Source organism: Lolium perenne, chromosome 4 (genome assembly GCF_019359855.2).
Source record: "Lolium perenne isolate Kyuss_39 chromosome 4, Kyuss_2.0, whole genome shotgun sequence".
NCBI classification, from domain to species: domain Eukaryota; kingdom Viridiplantae; phylum Streptophyta; class Magnoliopsida; order Poales; family Poaceae; genus Lolium; species Lolium perenne.
The window spans coordinates 309,502,424-309,522,306 of NC_067247.2; the positions used below are offsets into that span (position 1 = coordinate 309,502,424).

Genomic DNA, 19,883 nt, shown 5'->3' on the forward strand with positions numbered 1-19,883 from the left:
AGGTCGTGTGATTTGTTAAATTCCTAGAATGTTGCCTCTGACCGATCTAAGCTTCGAGATGAAACAATAATTGTAATACGAAGATGCGCTGCTAATCCACATTACTGTTTAGCAGTTATCATACTATTAACGGATTTTGTACTTATGTGGTATACGGAATGACAATGACATGCCACTTGGACGAGAAAGGGGAGATTCTTCGGTGGAGAGAGCGTGATATTATTAGCTAAATTTCACGGAGAACCACTTGAAATTTAAAAAGGGAAGTGTTCCACATGCCTCACCGCGGGAATTCTGCGTCTGAATTTAATTAGTCTAAAGCCTCTTTTTGCAATTTACGGTAGAGCTGAACTAAGAGGTAAGTGTTTTTCTTTAGAGCATCTCCAATATATCATTGCTATATTGATTTGCTAAATTTTAGGTATAGAAAGGGAGAGAGAAGGCATAGCAATCCCAGTCAAATTGTGTTTTTCTAGCATTTCTATAATAGCAAGTTAAAAGAAGCCGTTGGCCAGCCTACGCTCTTTTCTCTTTTCTTTTTCTTTTCTTTCTTCTCTATTTTTTTCTTCTTCCGGCCACGCATGTCGGGCCACCAGCCTGCCCACACACACCGCCCTCTCACCGGCCACGCATGCCCGCCGCTCGGCCCCTCTTTCCCATGCTCGCTGCCTGCCCGCCCACCCAAGCCAGCGGTGGCACGACGCCTGCATGACCTCCAGGGCGCCCCCGTGGGAACTAGTGGTGTGGGGGCGAGAGACGACCGGTGGCCAGGGGGAGGTCAATCCGGCCAAAATCAATAGATCCGGTGCTCGCGGGGGTCAATCCGGCCGAAATCAACCCCGAAGAGCGCAACACTATTGGAGCAGGGTGGCGGAAGGTTTGCCACAGGCACGGGAGGTGGCGGTGGGACGACGACGGCTGTGGGGCGGTGGCCGGAGACAACAACGACGGGTACGGTGGAGCATGAGAGACTTTCGGCTCGGCGGTTGGTCTTCTCGCGCGTCGCCTCACAAGTTCCGCCGTAGCTAAACCATTTAACTTTTGGTGGTGGATGGGGTTGGAGGGGGGGACACGGAAGCCCACCTCGTATTATATTTTTAAGAATATAGTGATACATGTATTATACGGCAAGTGTATATTCACGTACAAAGCCTCCTAAGGCTGGTGCCAACGCAGGCGTGAGGGGAGGCGCTACCGCCCAAGGCGGGGCGAGAGCCAGGCGAGAGGCGGGCGAGACGCTAGCGGCGGGCGCTGGTTCCACCGCCCGGCGGTAGGGGGCGGTATCGCCCGCCTATAGCCCGCGTTGGAGGCGAGAGCGGGGCGAGAGGGAGGCAATAGCGGTGCTAGTGGGGGCGGTAGGAAGGCGGTAGGGAGGAGAGAGGAAGTGAGAGCTATCACTATAGCCCGTGCACTGGCACCGTGGGGTGAGAGTGGGGTGAGAGTGAGGCTAAAAGCTGACGTGGCGAGGCTATAGTGGGGTGATGCATTGGCACCAGCCTAAAGGCTAGGAGGAGGGAGGTGTCGCCGGTGGTGGGTCCCGTGCTCTGACCGACCAGGGTACCCAGAGGTTGCTGAGCTGTGCTGTCTCCCTGTCTCATAGCCAGTGTCCTCTCCTCCGATGTGACCGTTCCTCCTCCTCATCCCCGTCTGCCAAAGCCGTCAGCCGATTGCTGTTTTTACCCTGCTGCATCGATCTGGTAAAAGCACGTCTCAATTCTGGACCATGGCCAATGGCTCTCTCTCGGCTCAATCTACCCCTCCCTCTCGTGGGTAAAAATGCAATGTACCGCTTGTACCAGCAGTTCGTAAATGTCGAGCCCATAGGTAGAGTACTTGTCCCTAATTTAACATGTACATATTGTACACTTGTCCTTGAAATCGAGCCAGAAAGCTGAGACCCCTAGCTAGACAGATTCATCATTTCATCTAATCTGACGTCCCTTTCCTGCATCAATGAACACCAACTGCACTCTTGTAGTCTTTCCAGGGTTTCGACCAATGGCTAGCGAGAGGTATTTTTTTCCACAGGATCCAGCACTGGATACGCACGCTCGACCGCATCGCTGGCAAGTCAAGTGCCGGTGTCCATGACTTTTCTGCGTGGCCGTGAGCTATAAACTAAACCCTCGAACTGTTTTTTTTTGTTGTTGTTGTTGAATAAACCCCGAACTGGTGAAACTGGATCGGGAATGGAAACGGCATCGACGAGGAGAGCGTCACAATAACTGCCGGAGGCCCCAGCGGCGGCCTGGGATCGGAGCCAATCAATCCGGCCGTGGACACCACAAACGGCCATTTGCGCATTCAACCATGTCGCCAGTGTCGGTCTCTTCTACCTCTCGCCACGCCGCTCATCACTTCTTTCACTCGCTCAGGCCGCGACCTTTCCGAGCGCCATGTGCGTGCAGGCGCAAGAAACAGCTATGGCTATTGCATATCCCCGGCCTAGAGGATAGAGCTACACTGGCCCGCCGGACCAGCAGCAAAGGGGTGGTAGTAAAACACAGGCCAATAAATTCAGAGCCGGAACTGTCTCTGTTGCAGCCGAGTGAGTCAGCGAGATGATGAGGGGAGAAGAAAGCAAGTGTTTCTGTTGCAGTTAAGGTTCAGAGAAAGCTGGATCCAAGAATCCAACGGATGTCCGATTCCTCTTTTGCCCAATCGGATACGCTGGATGCTCCAATCGCGTCTGTGTCCTTTTGCTATTCTCATCACTAGAAGGGCCACCCACTGAATGCCGTCGATCCAACAGAGAAAAAACAAGCCTTCAGCAAATTTTTAGAAAGAAACAAGGACAGTAGTAACATCGCTGTTCTGAAAACATGAGGACGCGCGGCTAGCACGGTGGCTAGGCTTGGCAGTGGCCAGCCTGCCCGCCCGAGATCGATTCCCATGAGGGACGATTTTCTGGTGTCTCACCGGGGGCTCTGCCCCAGAATAAAATCCCCTCCACACATATGTGCCACAACTACTAGCTCCTAGGGACACCCAAATTATGTGTGCTGTGTGTATAGTTCTAGAGCCTAGCTTGTGCACTAGTGGTGTGCGTGTGTGTGGTGTGAGTGTGGTGTTGAGTTAGTGCATAAGTTCAGATGCTACAGCTGTAACACAGATCGAGGGGTATCAAAAAAAAAAAAAAAAAAAAAAAAACGATAACACGAATTCGGCAGGAAGCACGCTTTCCACATAATAACAAGGGGAAGGGTACAGCATACCATGGCCAATAGCTCTCTCTAGTCTCTATACATTGCCCAGGAAAAAAATAAGCAGCAGAAGAGAGATCCTAATGGCAAAACACTCCTATATCTTTTACATAACCCAAGAATCTGCACAGAAAGGTAAAGGTTCTACTACAAAATGCTAATCACTCCTCAAGTACCTCATCCTCATGTACAGCGGAAGAACCAGGACGATGAACAGCAGCCATCAGTACGAGAGGGGGATCAAGCAGTCAGACGTCCGGGCTCTATCACCTTGCTTGCCGGGGCCTTGTCCCTCTGCTCTACGTAGGCAGATGGGAACCAGCCAGCCTTTCCTTTGCACTCCCCTTCCGACCACCCGTTTGGAGACACCTGTGAAGACACACAAAGATTGCTTTCTTAGAATGTGCCGGCCCCATGTGTTCTCTCTTATAACTTATAAACGACAAAGTGGACTATTATATGCTGCCTTGCATTGCATCTTATCATGTTCTTGCAGCAGCAGCAGTAGCTACTGAACTTACTGCAGGATTGTGCGGATTTGAATTTAGGGGTGATTTTTTAACGAGGCAAAAGCTTTGCCTTTCATTGATATAGGAGAAAAGAGTTGGCCCGTTTATGAGGAAAACTGGCCGAAAAACCGTACAACACGACACCATACGCCAGCCCCGAGGCTGCGCTCCACACGGGTCGACGACCAGCCAGGTCGACACCACACCTCAACGCAACAGGCGGAGGCGAAAGACCGGAGCCACCGCTCCCACTACCACGCCGGCCCCGAGGCCGCGCCCCACCTGGCCGAAGACGAACCCGCCTCCGCCGAAAACCACCAAAACACACCACGAGTCCCTTTGTCCGGTGGACATCCAAAGCGAGGCCCCAAGAGGCAAAGCGACGCAAGATCGCCGCCCACGCCCGATCCCGCGAGGGATCTAGGGTTTCCCCCGGAGAGCCCGAGCGGAGAACAAGAAACCTCCGCTACGTTTAGGGGTGATTTATTATTTCAGAATTTTGGTTATGAGATGTTTTCTCATGAATGGATCAAATCTAGCATTCAATACCGATGTGCAAAAAGTGTGTACCTGGCGGACCACAACGAAATCACCCACGGCAATACTTAGCTCACCATCAGCCTGAGCATCGAAGGGATGGATTACCTGCTTGACAAGCAAGTCACAGAGTGTTCAGCTTTGATGAATAATAATGCAACGGTATGTTCTGTATGACAATTGTGCAGTTGCTAAAATTGCTCAGTTACTAATAATGCAAGGTAGGTAGGGAGCTTTGTTGAACTAGTAGCACGACCTATTCATTGATCACATGATTTCAGGCTAACTGTGCTACCACCAGCATACTTTCTGGCTTTCTTAAACTATGAACCAATTTTTTTTTTCACTTCTTCGCTTGCTGGACAAGCAGCCGGACCTTTTTTTACGAATCAATCAAATGAAGTTCACATCATAAAATTCAGCTACCAGAGCACTGTATTTGTACAAGTGCATATTTAAAATGTAATCCAACAATAAATGTGTGGGAAGTTCCAAAGAAAACTTTGTGGGGCTTCCAAAGCCTTCATCACTCAAATCTAAAACAGTCCATGCATGTACGGAGGAGCAAAGTCTAACATGGTACAGTGTACTGCAACAAGATAACAGAGTGAACAATAATAGAGATGACACACTACAGCCTCTATGATCTACGAATATGCGGTGCAAAAGGCGTACGTACCTCCCCAACATAATTCACTTCCTGACCGTTCCTTGTAGGTTCACTAGTTTCAGGCACTGCTGGTGCTGGATCTTCTGATGTGCTATTTGAGTGCGCATGTGTTGAGGATATTTTTGGCTCGGGCGATGGTTCTGACGATGGCTCATCATGGTTGTTGTCTGACTCCTCATGATGTTTTGCAAGGAGCATCTATAAAATAGCAGAAAAGGGCAATAAACTTCAGCAGAAAACACTCACATCCACTTTCAAGGATTATGGCACTAGAAACTGCCTATACAGGTAAAAGAATCTTAATTATGCACCTCATCATGGAGTTTGTTCAGAATATCAGCAACAGTCTGATGATAAGTTCTCTCGGCATCAACCTGTAATGACGCACACCATAAGATAAATCCCATTTAATATTTTATGTTTAATTTTGTACAATCAACATTATCTAAGTCTATGAATATGTGGTTCCAGTAATGAATCTCACGAGTGTCTGAAAATACAGGAGTGAGAAACTTGAAGTGGGAGGTTTAATTAAAAAAAGAGGAACATCCAACAGCTGAAGCACACATAAACAATCAGAGACCTGATAATTAGAACACGGAACTAATTTCCAGGATAAACTTTAACAGGATTAAATTCGTTTCATCTATAAGAAGTATTTATATGCCAAAACTTACATGAGAAGATGAGTTCTACTTCCATTAATAACTACGTCACCTGCACGATGTGATTGAGAACAAAAGCAACCCATATGACCACATGCACAGAGCTTGTAATATTCAAACACTAGGATGGTAGTTCACTGAAATTTTGTCTAGCTACATCCTAGACTGAAGTTTCTGATTAACAAAACCAAAAAGCAATTCATGACCTTGAGATGTAACGCTTCAATGACCATGGAAATCTTAAGCATCAACACAATGGATCAAGACTAAGTGATTGGTGCATATATTGAAATAACATCGAGGCGTATCATTACCATTGCAAGGAGACGGTCGAAGGTAACCTGTTGCTGCTGAACCTCAACAGCCTCCATGGCTGCAGTTGCTTCTCTTCCTAATGCTGCTAGCGTAGTTCGGAGCTCTGATAATTTTGATTCTGCATGTTGCAGTTTCGCCGAATCTGCATTACCACTACTCTCCTTGGACTTCAGTTGCTTTCTCATCACATCAGCTATCTAATAAGAAAAACTTTGCCTATTTAGTATGGGATAGGCATCTCTGAAGCAGTGGCGGTGCTAGGTGGTAGCTGCATGGACAACTAACACCCTTTTCTTTCATATTTTTTAGGTATTAGTGCCAGGAAGCTAAAGGAAGTGACATCAGAGGTACTAGCTCCTAGCATTGCCACTGCTGTAAAGTAGAGAAAATTTCTTTTTCGATTCATTACCTGAGACTCCATATCTTGTCTTATCCGTTGATAACGGTAAGTTAACAAGCGAGCATCTTCAAGGGGGGCACTCATTATCATTTCCCGGAGAGGCTCAAAAACCTGTGGATGCAAAAGCCAAATGGTTAAAATAATAGCAAGACAGCTGAATCAGAACACGGGTCCCATCAGTTGCCATCAGTAAGATATAACCATGCAAGAATTATATGTGCACTTTGGAATATGCAAATCATCATATGACATGTTGAATTCACCACTTTCCTTGACACTATTTGTTAATTTCAACAGAATAAACCTCATATGGTTTGGATGACCTTTCTCTCAAGTTCAGATTCGATTTCAGCAGTAAATAATTTTCGAGTGCAACAAATGTGCTGAAAAAAGCAGTCTTCTCGCAATTAAGATGCTTGATTAACTGACTTGACGATTCAGTTAAAAAGGTACAAATGCAAAAATTACATGTCAAACTCGATATATGCACTCAATCCTTATACATTCCCATGTTCATATAAGAAGATGCTATCTCATTGTGGCTGCATATATCCTCCTGGCCACGACTGGCCGTTTGTTCTTAAAAGCTCATTAGTGAGTCTGCCTATAAACTCATTAGTCGGTGGTGTGTGATGTTATACAAAAAAGGAAAAAGGAAAACAGAAGCACAACAGACCGATCTCATGAGTGGTAACGTCCACCAGCAGCCAAAAAAAAGAAAAAAGAAGGAAAGAGAAAAGTAAAGAACAGCATGCATATATGCGCAATGAATGAATGCCTTGCCTCCACCAGAAGAAAAAAGGAGAAAAAGATTAAAAAGATGCCCTTGCAGAGTTGAAAGAACAAAAGATAAGGGTGGCGTTATGAGAGAGAGAAGGAGAAGGAGAGAGAGCCAGCTAATGATAATGGATGTTCCAAGTGATGTGCAATGGTGGGAGGAGTGGCAGCTGCGCATCCTCGTCCTTGGTAGCCTGGTGATTCAGTACATCCTCCTTGTCGCTACCCTTGAGCGTATGTTCCCTGTTAGATCCTGGTTTAGACTGATCATTTGGCTAGTATACCTCGGCAGTGATGCCATTGCAATCTATGCTCTCGCGGCCCTCTTCAACCACCACAGCAAGCCGCGTGATGATGGAGATGAACACGGCGGCACCAAGAGAAGCCTGGAGGTGTTCTGGGCGCCCATCCTCCTGATACACTTTGGTGGACAGGATGGCATAACCACCTACAACATCGAAGACAACGAGCTGTGGACGCAGCACATCCTCACCGCTGTATCTCAGGTCACTGTGGCCATCTACGTCTTTTGCAAATCATGCCCAGGCGGCGACACGAATCTGCTGCTTTCTGCTGTATTGCTCTTCATCCCCGGTATCCTCAAGTTGCTTCGAGAAGTCCTGGGCTCTCAGTAGAGCTAGCATTAACAGCCATGTCAGCTCCGGCCAGCCTGTAAGGAGGTCGGTAGACACACACACGGAAGCTCAATATTGGCCCACTTGAAGATTTCATTGACAAGGCAGTCAGGCCTGTCGGGGTGAATGGTTACCTTTTAACACCAGCCACGCCGGTGGACTTCACTCCCTAAGAGCTATTTGTGGACCTCGCATCTCCTTCTGCAATGATCGGATGAGGATGCTACTGTCGTTTTCAGAACTTGATGACAACCATGCTTATTGTAAGCTGCAGCATTGGCTCTTCAGGACCTTCCAACTCCTCTACACCAAACAAAAGATGATCCCCGATATTGCCTTCCTCCTAGATTTTTCCCCAGATGGTCTAGCTATTTTTTCTATTTTTCTTCGTGGATTTGCTGTGTACCTTCGCTCGCAGCTGTAGCCCTCTTCCAGCATAGACACAGAGAAGTTTATAGGGGAGCCGATGTCAAGGTACATATTGAGAGTACCTTACTCTGTTGTACTGCTCTACTGGAGAGTTTTGCCTTTGTCTTAAACCTCCCAAGGGATGAAATTTCATTTCTCAAGTTCCAGACATATTATAATGATATGGTCTCCCAATACAGCCTTATAGGATTCCTTGTCCGCAACCGGGAGCATTCCAAAATGATGAAGGTCAGGGGATTCTTGCGATGTGACGACTTCCTTCACCAGCATTGGCGCATGAAGTCTTGCTCCTCTTCCTTCAGCATTACAAAGTTAGTGCTCAGGTATGTGAAAGGTGGGTGGGAGCACCACATAAGAGATGTTCCCAGTTACAAGAAGGTCAATGATAACAGGGGCCAGTTTACCATTGAGCGTGAAGGATGCTACCAGGAACTGGGCTGGAGCTTAGAGGGTGCATTCGACGAGAGTGTTCTTCTCTGGCATCTCGCCACGGATTTCTGCTACTACAACAAAGGTGCATCTCATTCTCACCACGGACTGCAGTGTGTGCATAATTCATGTCCTCATGTTTATGCATACCCTGCTTGGTGTGAAGGATCTGATCATCACAAAAGGGCTGTCCAGTGCAGAGAAATGTCCAACTACATGATGTATCTACTGTTTGTGAATCCTGAGAATGGCAGGCACCAGACAAAACTTATTCACAGCTGCCTATGACGAATGGAGGCCATTGTCGGGGGAGACAAATCACCGGCCAAGGAAACAGAGAAAATAGAGGACATCATCTTCGAAAGAGATAAGCAACCTTATAAGGAAAGAGAGCTTGCACAAAGGATAGTTGCTGTGGTGGATGGTGAAGGAGGATCTCCACCTCCAGATGGTACCCAACAGCAACAGGGGGACTTTATCCGTGATGCTTGGAGTATCGCTAAAGTGTTGTCCGGTCTGCCTGAAGAGAAGGTGTGGGATGTGATTGAAGGCGTCTGAGTGGAGATGCTGTGCTTCTCCGCCGCTAGATGCAGAGGATACCTTCACGCCAAGGGTTTAGGCACAGGAATAGAGTACCTCACATGTGTCTGGCTCCTACAGTACTACATGGGGATGGACGTTGGCAGCCAAACTGCAGAGGGTGGATCGTCATCATCGCAGCGGAGGAGAGAATGGGTATGATCCTTCAACTTTTCGTGTCAGCAGGGAAGCCACTGCACAAGAGAAAGATGTTGGTCCATCAAGTAGCGATGCCACTGACATAGAACCAGCTGATGGTCCATCGAATACCGGCTCCACTGTCCAACCAAACGCCGAAGGTCAATGGCCTTACAAGAGAAGCGATGCAACCAGGGAAGAAATTGTCTGACTAGCGAAGATGTTTCCAATCTATCCCTGCTTTCAACTGCTTTGTTTTCCTTTTATGTGTGTCAAGATTTTTTTTTTCTGTTGATGACAGGTGCCATGCATGTTTTTGGTGTCATTTATGCTACTTAATTGACTTTATTTGCAGAATACAATGAAGGCCTACTGTTTTCGACAAAAAAAAAAACCCATGAAAGGCAACATTTGCGATGTTGAAGAACTTGTGAAACAGTGAAAGTGAGGGTGGAAATAGCCATCACCTGCTCTCCAAGAACTTTAAGAAGTTTGTCCCGCTCTAGCTCCATTTGGGTGTGGGTTTTACCAAACTCAACCGAAGCCCTTCCAAGAGCAAAACCAGAATTCAGATTGTCGTTTCCATATTTGCAACAATCCTCAGCAAGCTTTTTGACTACAGGAAGAAAATATCATAGCTTCAAAAACACCTCAAAACAGAAGGATATGCACATATCAACAACAATTAAACAAACCGAAGTTACCTATCTCCATCTGTTTGGTGCTAACAGCAACAAAACCCTCGACACCTCGTACAATGGTTCGTTGGAATTGCTGCAGAATGGGACATAACCAATTTATTTTAGTTAAAAACACCGGCTAGGTATGTATCACAGGCAACAAACAGGAGGAACACGTACTTTAGCTGCCCTTGTAGAATTATAAAGTGCCTGGAGATTGTGATGGCACTCGAGTTCAGCTTCATCGACGAGAGAAGTGTCCGGATTATAGCGTGCGCTGAATGTCTTGCGAACCGCCTGCATTGACCACACATAAGTCTCTCGAGGATGAAGCATGGCATATGAGGATTAGAAGCGTGCTACTGCTGGACCAGCTGAAACTAGGCTCAGATGCCGAACAAGTGGGTAGTCACAGTCAAATGCACGAGAAATGAACAGGTCCAGACCAGTGCCAGCAATAGAGCACATAGGCAATTCACTCCCTTGTAGTTGGTGGTCTGTTCTCCCAATCAGTTGCTCACAACAACAACAACAAAAAAAAAAAAAAAAAAAACTATGGAGTACATACGCAATTCAGCCCCTTCCAGCTGCAGTCCTGTTCCCCCAATCAGTTGCTCAACACCCCCAAACCTCAGAATTCTTAAATGAACTAAGTCTATGTGGAATTAATTGGGGGAGCAATAGCAGCAGGAAGAACCCTATCTCCAACAACTTGGTGACAAAATTCGGTAGACGCGTTGATCGGCGGGAGGCCTGAATTGGTCGAATTCGGGCGAGGGCGAGGGATCCGTACCTGCTGCTGCTTGGCGACGTGCTCCCGGAGCTTGCTGGCCTGCTTCTTGAGCGCCTCCATCCGCGGCGCCGCGGACCGGTACGATCGACAAGCGAACCTCGCCTCCCGGCGGCGGATGATTCGGGGGCACTCCTGTAGAGGGGGAAAAGCGGGGCTAGCTATTCGCTGGTAGCACGCTCTGCTACGCGACAAGTCGCGAAGCCGCTAGAAAGCGGCGGCAGCGGCGATTGGGGTCGATGTTTGCACAGCAACAGCAGCGGCGCACTCGCCCGGCGGTAGGAGCAGCGGTAGACTAACCGCCCCTGGCCTCTCCGCGTTGTGTTGGTTGCTGCGGTGGCGGTGGTGGTGGGGTTGGTGCGGGAGGAGGAGGAGGAGGATGGGGGGTCGCAGCTGTAGCTGCTGCCGTTGTCGCGCGGGCGGTAACTGGCTGTGGCTGGCAACCGCAACCGAGGCGGAGCGGGATAAAGGCGAGCCTGGGAGGTCAAAACTGCCCGGAGCGCGGCGGCCGGCCGGCGACGGCGCCGAGCCAACGGGCAGATGCGAAGAGAACTCGGAACTACTAGAGAGAACCGGGCGTGTGCTTGGATTTCCAGAGGGAAAAGAAAGCGTAGCGCTGGACGTGTGACTGGATTGACTGGGAGGAGCGTCAGGCCGCGCGTTGCGGCCACGCCATTGGCATTGGGATTGGCCGACTGGCGGTGCGCGTCGACAGGGACGCGACGCGGAGCGTAGGGGCGAATGAACCGAAAGTGGAGGAGGACGTGGACTTTGGTGGCGGTGCCGTCTCCCGCTGCCGCTGCCGGTGGCCATCTACGCCGTCTCCGATCATTGTGTTGTCGGACAGCAACATCTCTGCTGCAGTTGCCGCCGGCCATTCTGCTGATGACACCTCGAGAGATCGCGCTCGTGGCCGAGTGGCTTTTGACTGCTGCCAGCGAAACCCTTCCTCGGTCGCTTTCGCTGTCCCGTCATCTAATCTCATCCCATCACTAAAATATTTGAGATCGTAATGCCATCTCCATCCATATGGTTCCTGAGGTAAGCTTTCAGTTACTGGACTCGCCAGGTTGCGCGCGATGGTCCACTCAGTGATTACCTATCGCGGTCACGGCATATTCAGCAAAGCAGTAGACAAGCAGAAAAAAATATAGAACTGCCTCCCTCAAGTGTAAACAATGCAGACCAGCAGTGTCGCCCTCAGGTGCGCTGGCAGAAATGCGTGTACCTGTGTGTGAGCTGCATTCATCATCGCAGGGGCAATAAGAGGGAAACTATTGCAAGTAACAACCAGTTATCTCCATCCAAATGCAAGAGGGAAACTCAGGGGCTTCAACTCAGGAAAGATCCGCGCCATCTTAACGGCGGCTCATGATACTTGATTATTGATGTCAAATTCTGGAAACATAACAAGTGCCAATCTCACAATACCCTAACAGTTTCAAGTTCAGCAGACAACCACTCACCACTACATCAACACATTTTCTTTTAGAGAAACAAGGGTCTAAACCCCGGCTCCATTTTATTGAAGCCTTACGCACCAAACACTAAAACTATTTCTTTCCAGATATTGGAAGCAACCACACAGTCAAAGAAAAGATGTTGACATGATTCCATTTCATTAAAAAAACACAAGTTGAATCATCAATATTTTATCTCATGACCAAGTTATCTCTAGTGAGTAACTTATTATGGAACATCAACCAAAGAAAGAAATGTATTTTTGGGGGGTAATTTAATTTTCCGAACACAGTGAATATCAACAGGCTTAATCCCCCCCCCCCCCCAAATTAACCATAGCATACATGGATTTCACACTATAAATCCCATTGGCTTCCCACATCCAAATCAAAACATCGTTCATACTATTCAAAGTAATAGTTTGAGCAATTTGCTGATTTTCCAGTCACTACATCATCAATCTATAGTCAAAGCATCTTCTAAAGGTTACTTTCAGAGAAGACCCATCCCAAAGATCAGCAATGATCTTATTCTGTTCATTAACTAGGAAATAGACTTCCCAATATTGAATGGCCAGGCTGCAGGACCCAAACCAATGATCTTCCCAAAAGTTTATATTCCTACCATCCCCTACTTTCCACTGATAGCCCATCAAAGCAGCTTTGGCAGCCCACATAACCCCTTTCCAAAAGGGAGAGGCACCACTAGATGAGCAAGAGAAGAAGTTGGAATTATCCACATTATATTTGTTGTCAACTATCTGTTTTCACAGCTTGTTCTCATTTAAGTGATACCTTTTAATCCAAGAGGCTAATAAACACATGTTCATCTCTAATAGATCAGGAATGCCTAAGCCCTCCATACTCTTTTTTTTTCTAGTGACCAAACCCCAATTAGCTAGGTGATACTTATGATGTCCCTCATAATTATCCCAAAGGCAGTGAGCCATCTGAGAATTAATAAGGGTAACCACTTGGGGAATTTGATCACACTAAGTAAATAAATAGGAATACTGGCCATGACACTTCTAACCAGCTCTAACTTAGCAGCATGGTTAAGAAGCTTCCCTCTCCAGCCAGCAGCTCTCTTGAGGATCTTGTCAACAACAAGTTGTATATCTTCTCTCCTAAGCTTACTGTGATGCAGAGGGACTCCTAGATATTGCATAGGAAAGTCACCTAATTTACAACTCAAAGATTGAGCAATAAACTGTGCATCATTCTCATCCACATTAATAGGGACTAGATCACACTTATGGAAATTAATCCTCATACCAGACATATGCTCAAAACAAGCCATAATCCATTTCAAATTTATGGCAGAATGAAAACTATTTTCTAGGAAGAGTAGAGTATCATCAGCATACTACATACTAATGATCCCCCCTCCAATTCTTGCACGAGTCCAGCTATCTGTCTATTAACAGCAGCTTTGGACAAGACCTTAGTGAAAACATCAGCCATGAAATTAAAAAGAATGGGGGATATGGGACCCCCTACCTTACACCTCTACTGGTGAGGAAAAAGTGACTATTGCAGTCATTGATCCTAACACCAACAGAACCATTGTGCAAGAGCCCCTCAATGATAGACATCCATCTAGGGCTAAAACCCCTCATCCTCATGACTCTCAAAAGAAAATCTATGCCCACCATATCATAGGCCTTTTCATAGTCAAGTTTGAAAATAAACTCAGATTGACCTTTGTGCTGACCTTTGTGCACTGCATCATGAATAACTTCATGTGCAGAGACAACACTCTCAAGGATATATTTCCCCTTAATAAAAGCTGTTTGGTTAGGGGAAATAAGTTCTTCACTAACCACACCCAGCCTATTAGTGGTACACTTAGAGAAAATCTTAAAACTGCAATTGGTTAAGGCAATGGGTCTGAATTTATGTATAGTTACAACATCAGTCTCCTTTGGAATCAAAGTCAATAAAGAGAAATTCAATCTAAATAGATCCAGATTCCCCTCATTCCAATCATTCACCATAGCCATGAAATCAACTCTAATGAGCTCCCAAAAGTGTTGATAAAAAAGAAAAGAAAACCCATCAGGCCTAGGAGCACCCTCAGCATAAGAGCCAAAGATTGCTTCCTTTACCTCTTTTTTCAGAAAAAGTAGCATTAAGCATGTCATTATGTTCTTGGGACACCATATCCTCAGGGTCCCAAAAGTCATCCATCAAATCAATGTCAAGCCAAGATTCTTTGCAGAAAAGGTCCTTATAATATTTAACAACAATATCTAACATACCTTTGTTATCTTCAACCATCCCTGCATCACGTTGCAACTGATAAATTTGCTTCTTCCTCCTCCTCTGATTTGCTACAGAATGGAAGTAAGCAGTGTTACGATCCCCTTCTAAAATATATCTTTCCCTAGACCTTTATCTAGCTTTAATTTCCTCATTACTCCAAATTTTAGTAAGCTCAACACAAATATTCTTCATTCTAGCTTTAGAAGTAGGTGATAAACATTGAGTTTCAGAAATAATATTAAGCAAGTCATATTCAGCAACCAGCCCTTGTTTGAGTTTCCTTTGGGTAGATTCAATGTTGACTGACCAACCTTTCAAACCTTTTCTAGTTTTCCTCATTTTAGATTGCCACCTATCAAGAGAATTTTGAAGATGACAAGGAGTTTGCAAGAACTTGGCAACGACTTGTTCAAAACCCTCAATCTTAAGCTACCATTTTTCAAATCTGAATTGTTTATCATGAGGAATTTTCAAGGCACCAGTGTCCATAATAAGAGGGGTATGATCACTACCAACTCTAGCTTTTGAAGATAAACTACTAGCAGGGAATAAAGAATCCCAACAAGTAGACACAAAGACTCTACCTAGTAAGGCCATGACAAAATTATCTTGGTTATTAGCCCAAGAGAATTGCCTACTAGGGTTTTTAAGCTCCATAAGATTGAATTTATTAATCCAATCATTAAACAAATTGGCCAATGTTGGTTTATAATACCTGTATTCTTTTCACACTTTTCTCTAACGAGATTGAAATCACCACCAATTAAGGTAGGACCGTTCCAGCAAGCATATACATTATGCAACTCATTGATAAAATCTAATTTGTGTTCCTCATAAGCAGAGCCATAAATAACAATGACTCTCCAAACAACATTGTCCTTTTTGGCTTTTATTTGCACAGAGACACGGTAAGTAAAAGTATCCCACTTAACTATGTCAAACAAATCAATGCTAATGCCAACAAGGATACCTCCATAGCTTTAATAACCGGCAACCAGCCCAAGAGAATCTCCCCAGGATCTAGTCTGCTGTGAATCGTAAAACTAGAGAAATCCTTTTTAATTCAGAAAAGCAAATTATATCAGGGCATATCTCTCTAATGAGATCATGCACTCTGGTAAGCTTATCAGACCTATTTAAGCCTCTAGGGTTCCAAATTAGAGCTACCACCATTTTTAAAAATCAGCTTCCTTCTCCCCCTTTTCCTACTATGGACTAGTGTCCAAGGTTCATCCTCATCAGGTACATCACTAATGTGATCCTCCTGATCAGATAAAACCCCATCCCCATCCTCCAAACCTACCCTTAGTTCTTCCACAGATAGACTAATGTCAATAGGAAGAAAGCTAGCAGGGCTAGATTTATGAAAATCATTAAGTCTTTTTGTTTCAACCTCTTTAATCTTATTAATGACAGAGTCAACATTCAAATTTTTATGTCTCAGGCTAATGCCAACATTTTTTGCTTTATCAAATAACATTTGATTATCAAGAGCAGCAAAAGAATTAGAAAATCCATAAATCTTGTTACCTTTAGGAATTTCCAGATTTTTTTCCTTCTTAAGATCTTGAGACTTTTTAATAGCAGTCTTGCCATCTCTTGGAATCCTAGAGCTCATCCTTATAGCTTGCACAGGTCCCCAATGCTTCTTCTCCTTCCATACCAAAGAAGGCATGGGAGGGTCAGGTTTGTTGGAGACCCTTCCATCACTCATCTCCTTTACACCCTCATTTTCTTCATCACTCTCATCATCAAAATGGTCAAGGAGATTCTTCCCAATGTTCTCCTCAGCATTCCTTATCACCAAATCATTCTCAGCAGAGATGTGTGGTTCCTTGCCAAACACCTTGTCTTGCACACTTGTCTCCAAGCTCTGTTGAGCAACAGATCTAGAGACACTCCTTCCACCAATAGGAGGGATGGAAGGATCAGTCTCCATCTTGCTATTGCTTCCACCAGACTTGCTCTTATCCAAAGCCTTGAAGTCATCACCAAGTTTAGTGTCATCATCAATCTTGTCCCCTTCATTACTGTGACCAGGGTCTTCATCATCATCCTCATCAACATCAATAGCTTCTCCTTCAACCTCCACAAGAAAGTCAATCAGGAAGAAACATTGCTCCATTTCAAAAAGCTTGTTGGATGGGATTTTGGATTTATCCCTTACAACCACCTTGACTCTCACTTCCTTATAGAAACTCCTGAAGATACCATGCCAATCAATGTTGACAAGAACTCCTAGAGTAGTGGAGACTTGGCAAATTGTCTTCCATGTCAGACACTTAGCAGGGATGCCAAGTATCTTGACCCAAACCTCTTGGAATTCCTCAAAAGGTTCCGCTTCACCTTCCCAATTCGCAAAGTATATCACCACTCCTTCCTTCTTGAGATTAATGGAGGGGTACTCCACTAATTCCTTGATTCTCTTGCTAGGGGAAACCTCACCAAGAACCTCTTAGGACCAAGCTGTCTGATTTGCCAGAACCAATTCACCTTCCACATCATATTGAAACATTTCTCAAGATCCTCAGCAGATATTTCGCCCTCCTTGACCACCACCACCCCCCACATTGTCCATATTCAGTCATTGAACTGCTTCTGGTCCTTCCACCTCCACATGAAAGAAACCCAGTCCAGGATTAGCACCCCCCAGTATTGGGCAGTAGGCAAGAGAGAGTACCACATCAGGCAATTATCCATGTGATGTCCAGTCTTGCTACAAATGAAACATCTTTTAATTCTGGTGCAGAGGCCTACATAATGACCAAGCTCTCCACAATTATAACAAGTAACATTCTTGAATTTGGGATCCATGACAGGTCGAGGACCACTAGCCACTGTCAACTGCAAATTGTTCCCATTTCTATCACCACTAGCCTTGGGTCCATCAGAAGCAGCCCCTTTCAGATTCTTCTTCTTATTCTTACTACCACCAGAGGCTTGTTGTTGTTGTGAAGGGTTCAAACTAGCACTGCTACCCTAGATACTAGGTTGAGGAAGACTGGGAGTAATACATTGAGGCATCATCATCATAGGGTTGAAACTAGTAGGGGAATTTGCTGATTGCCAAAAAATTGTGGCCACTGGCTCATCGGCATGTTCCACAAGTGGGGTTGCATCATTGGAAACATACCTTGTCCAGCCGTCCCCATCTGCTGCATCATAGGTTGGGGAAACTCATTTTTGACTACCCACTGGATCAGGAGTAGCGCCAAGGGAGGTTGCAGCCTCTTTCGCTGTCGTGGCTGCCGCTGAAGGAGCACGGCCACCACCAAAACCACGGCCACCCCTAGCACCACCGAACCTTCCTGCACCTCGACCACCATCCGCCATCTTGACTACCTCCACGAACGATCTCCTTCCTTCTTCAGCTCCCCACAATTCCGAGAACTTTATCACCGTGGGTTTGGGAAGGAAACCAGCTCTGGCAGGGTGGCAATCTGCGGGGGAGAAGGGTCTCGCCTAGACCAACTACCTCCTGAACCAGACGAGTGTTTGAGGACCAGGATGAGCCCTAGATCCAACCAGGCGGACTTTGTCTGAGACGGGCGGAGCGTCCACCACTATATCCTTGTCCGAAAGCGTATTTCTGAAGTCCGCCGACCCAGGCAGGCCACTGATACGCGTACAACACGCGTCCGTTGGGAACCTGATACGTCTCCGACGTATCGATAATTTCTTATGTTCCATGCCACATTATTGATGATATCTACATGTTTTATGCATACTTTATGTCATATTTATGCATTTTCTGGCACTAACCTATTAACGAGATGCCGAAGAGCCAGTTGCTGTTTTCTGCTGTTTTTGGTTTCAGAAATCCTAGTAAGGAAATATTCTCGGAATTGGACGAAATCAACGCCCAGGGGCCTATTTTCACACGAATCTTCCAGAAGACCGAAGGGAAGACGAAGTGGGGCCACGGGGCGCCGCCACACTAGGGCGGCGCGGCCTAGGGGGGGGCCGTGCCGACCTAGCGTGTGGGGCCCCCGTGTGGCCCCCTGACCTGCCCTTCTGCCTACATATAGTCTTCGTCGCGAAACCCCCAGTACCGAGAGCCACGATACGGAAAACCTTCCAGAGACACCGCCGCCGCCAATCCCATCTCGGGGGATTCAGGAGATCGCCTCCGACACCCTGCCGGAGAGGGGAATCATCTCCCGGAGGACTCTTCACCGCCATGGTCGCCTCCGGAGTGATGAGTGAGTAGTTCACCCCTGGACTATGGGTCCATAGCAGTAGCTAGATGGTTGTCTTCTCCTTATGTGCTTCATTGTCGGGTCTTGTGAGCTGCCTAACATGATCAAGATCATCTATCTGTAATGCTATATGTTGTGTTTGTTGGGATCCGATGGATAGAGAATACTATGCTATGTTGATTATCAATCTATTATCTATGTGTTGTTTATGATCTTGCATGCTCTCCGTTATTAGTAGAGGCTCTGGCCAAGTTTTTGCTAGTAACTCCAAGAGGGAGTATTTATGCTCGATAGTGGGTTCATGCCTCCATTAAATCTGGGACAGGATGTAAAAGTTCTAAGGTTGTGGATGTGCTGTTGCCACTAGGGATAAAACATCGATGCTATGTCCGAGGATGTAGTTATTGATTACATTACGCACCATACTTAATGCAATTGTCTGTTGTTTGCAACTTAATACTGGAAGGGGTTCGGATGATAACCTGAAGGTGGACTTTTTAGGCATAGATGCATGCTGGATAGCGGTCTATGTACTTTGTCGTAATGCCCAATTAAATTTCACAATACTCATCATATCATGTATGTGCATGGTCATGCCCTCTTTATTTGTCAATTGCCCAACTGTAATTTGTTCACCCAACATGCTATTTATCTTATGGGAGAGACACCTCTAGTGAACTGTGGACCCAGTCCATTCTTTTAATCGAATACAATCTACTGCAATACTTGTTCTACTGTTTTCTGCAAACAATCATCATCCACACTATACATCTAATCCTTTGTTACAGCAAGCCGGTGAGATTGACAACCTCACTGTTTCGTTGGAGCAAAGTACTTTGGTTGTGTTGTGCAGGTTCCACGTTGGCGCCGGAATCCCTGGTGTTGCGCCGCACTACATCTCGCCGCCATCAACCTTCAACGTGCTTCTTGACTCCTACTGGTTCGATAAACCTTGGTTTCTAACTGAGGGAAAATTACTGCTGTACGCATCACACCTTCCACTTGGGGTTCCCAACGGTCGCGTGCTGTACGCATGTCAAGCTAAATTTCTGGCGCCATTGCCGGAGACGTGAGGGAAAATTACACCATAGAGATTTCTATCTCCCACGTCAACTGCAAGCCAGCAGCTAAATTTCTGGCGCCGTTGCCGGGGAGATCAAGACACGCTGCAAGGCGTGTCTCCACATCCCAATCTCTTTACTT

General features: G+C 46.1%; 1 protein-coding gene and 1 pseudogene across 1 annotated transcript; one reads left to right on the forward strand and one right to left on the reverse strand.

Moving 5' to 3' along the window:
* Positions 1 to 3,162: 3,162 nt before the first annotated feature.
* Positions 3,163 to 11,547, reverse strand: LOC127296091 (SH3 domain-containing protein 2). The gene is made up of 10 exons (XM_051326121.2): positions 10,760 to 11,547; positions 10,147 to 10,263; positions 9,991 to 10,060; positions 9,754 to 9,902; positions 6,309 to 6,410; positions 5,899 to 6,096; positions 5,231 to 5,293; positions 4,929 to 5,117; positions 4,283 to 4,357; positions 3,163 to 3,572 (listed from the first exon to the last, which is right to left on the reverse strand). The coding sequence occupies exons 1-10, from the start codon at positions 10,817 to 10,819 to the stop codon at positions 3,444 to 3,446; spliced, it is 1,152 nt and encodes a 383-aa protein (XP_051182081.1). The 5' UTR covers positions 10,820 to 11,547; the 3' UTR covers positions 3,163 to 3,443.
* LOC139830781 (uncharacterized) lies at positions 7,171 to 9,438 on the forward strand (annotated as a pseudogene).
* Positions 11,548 to 19,883: the final 8,336 nt, after the last annotated feature.

Bases quoted from the DNA above. Each gene is read 5' to 3' on its own strand.
- LOC127296091 (XM_051326121.2), bottom strand. From the start codon at position 10,819: ATGGAGGCGCTCAAGAAGCAGGCCAGCAAGCTCCGGGAGCACGTCGCC. The intron at 6,097-6,308 runs GTAATGAATCGA...TTTTCTTATTAG, and splicing joins GACAAGATATGGAGTCTCAG to ATAGCTGATGTGATGAGAAA. The intron at 5,294-5,898 runs GTAATGATACGC...GCGTCATTACAG, and splicing joins TCGACCGTCTCCTTGCAATG to GTTGATGCCGAGAGAACTTA.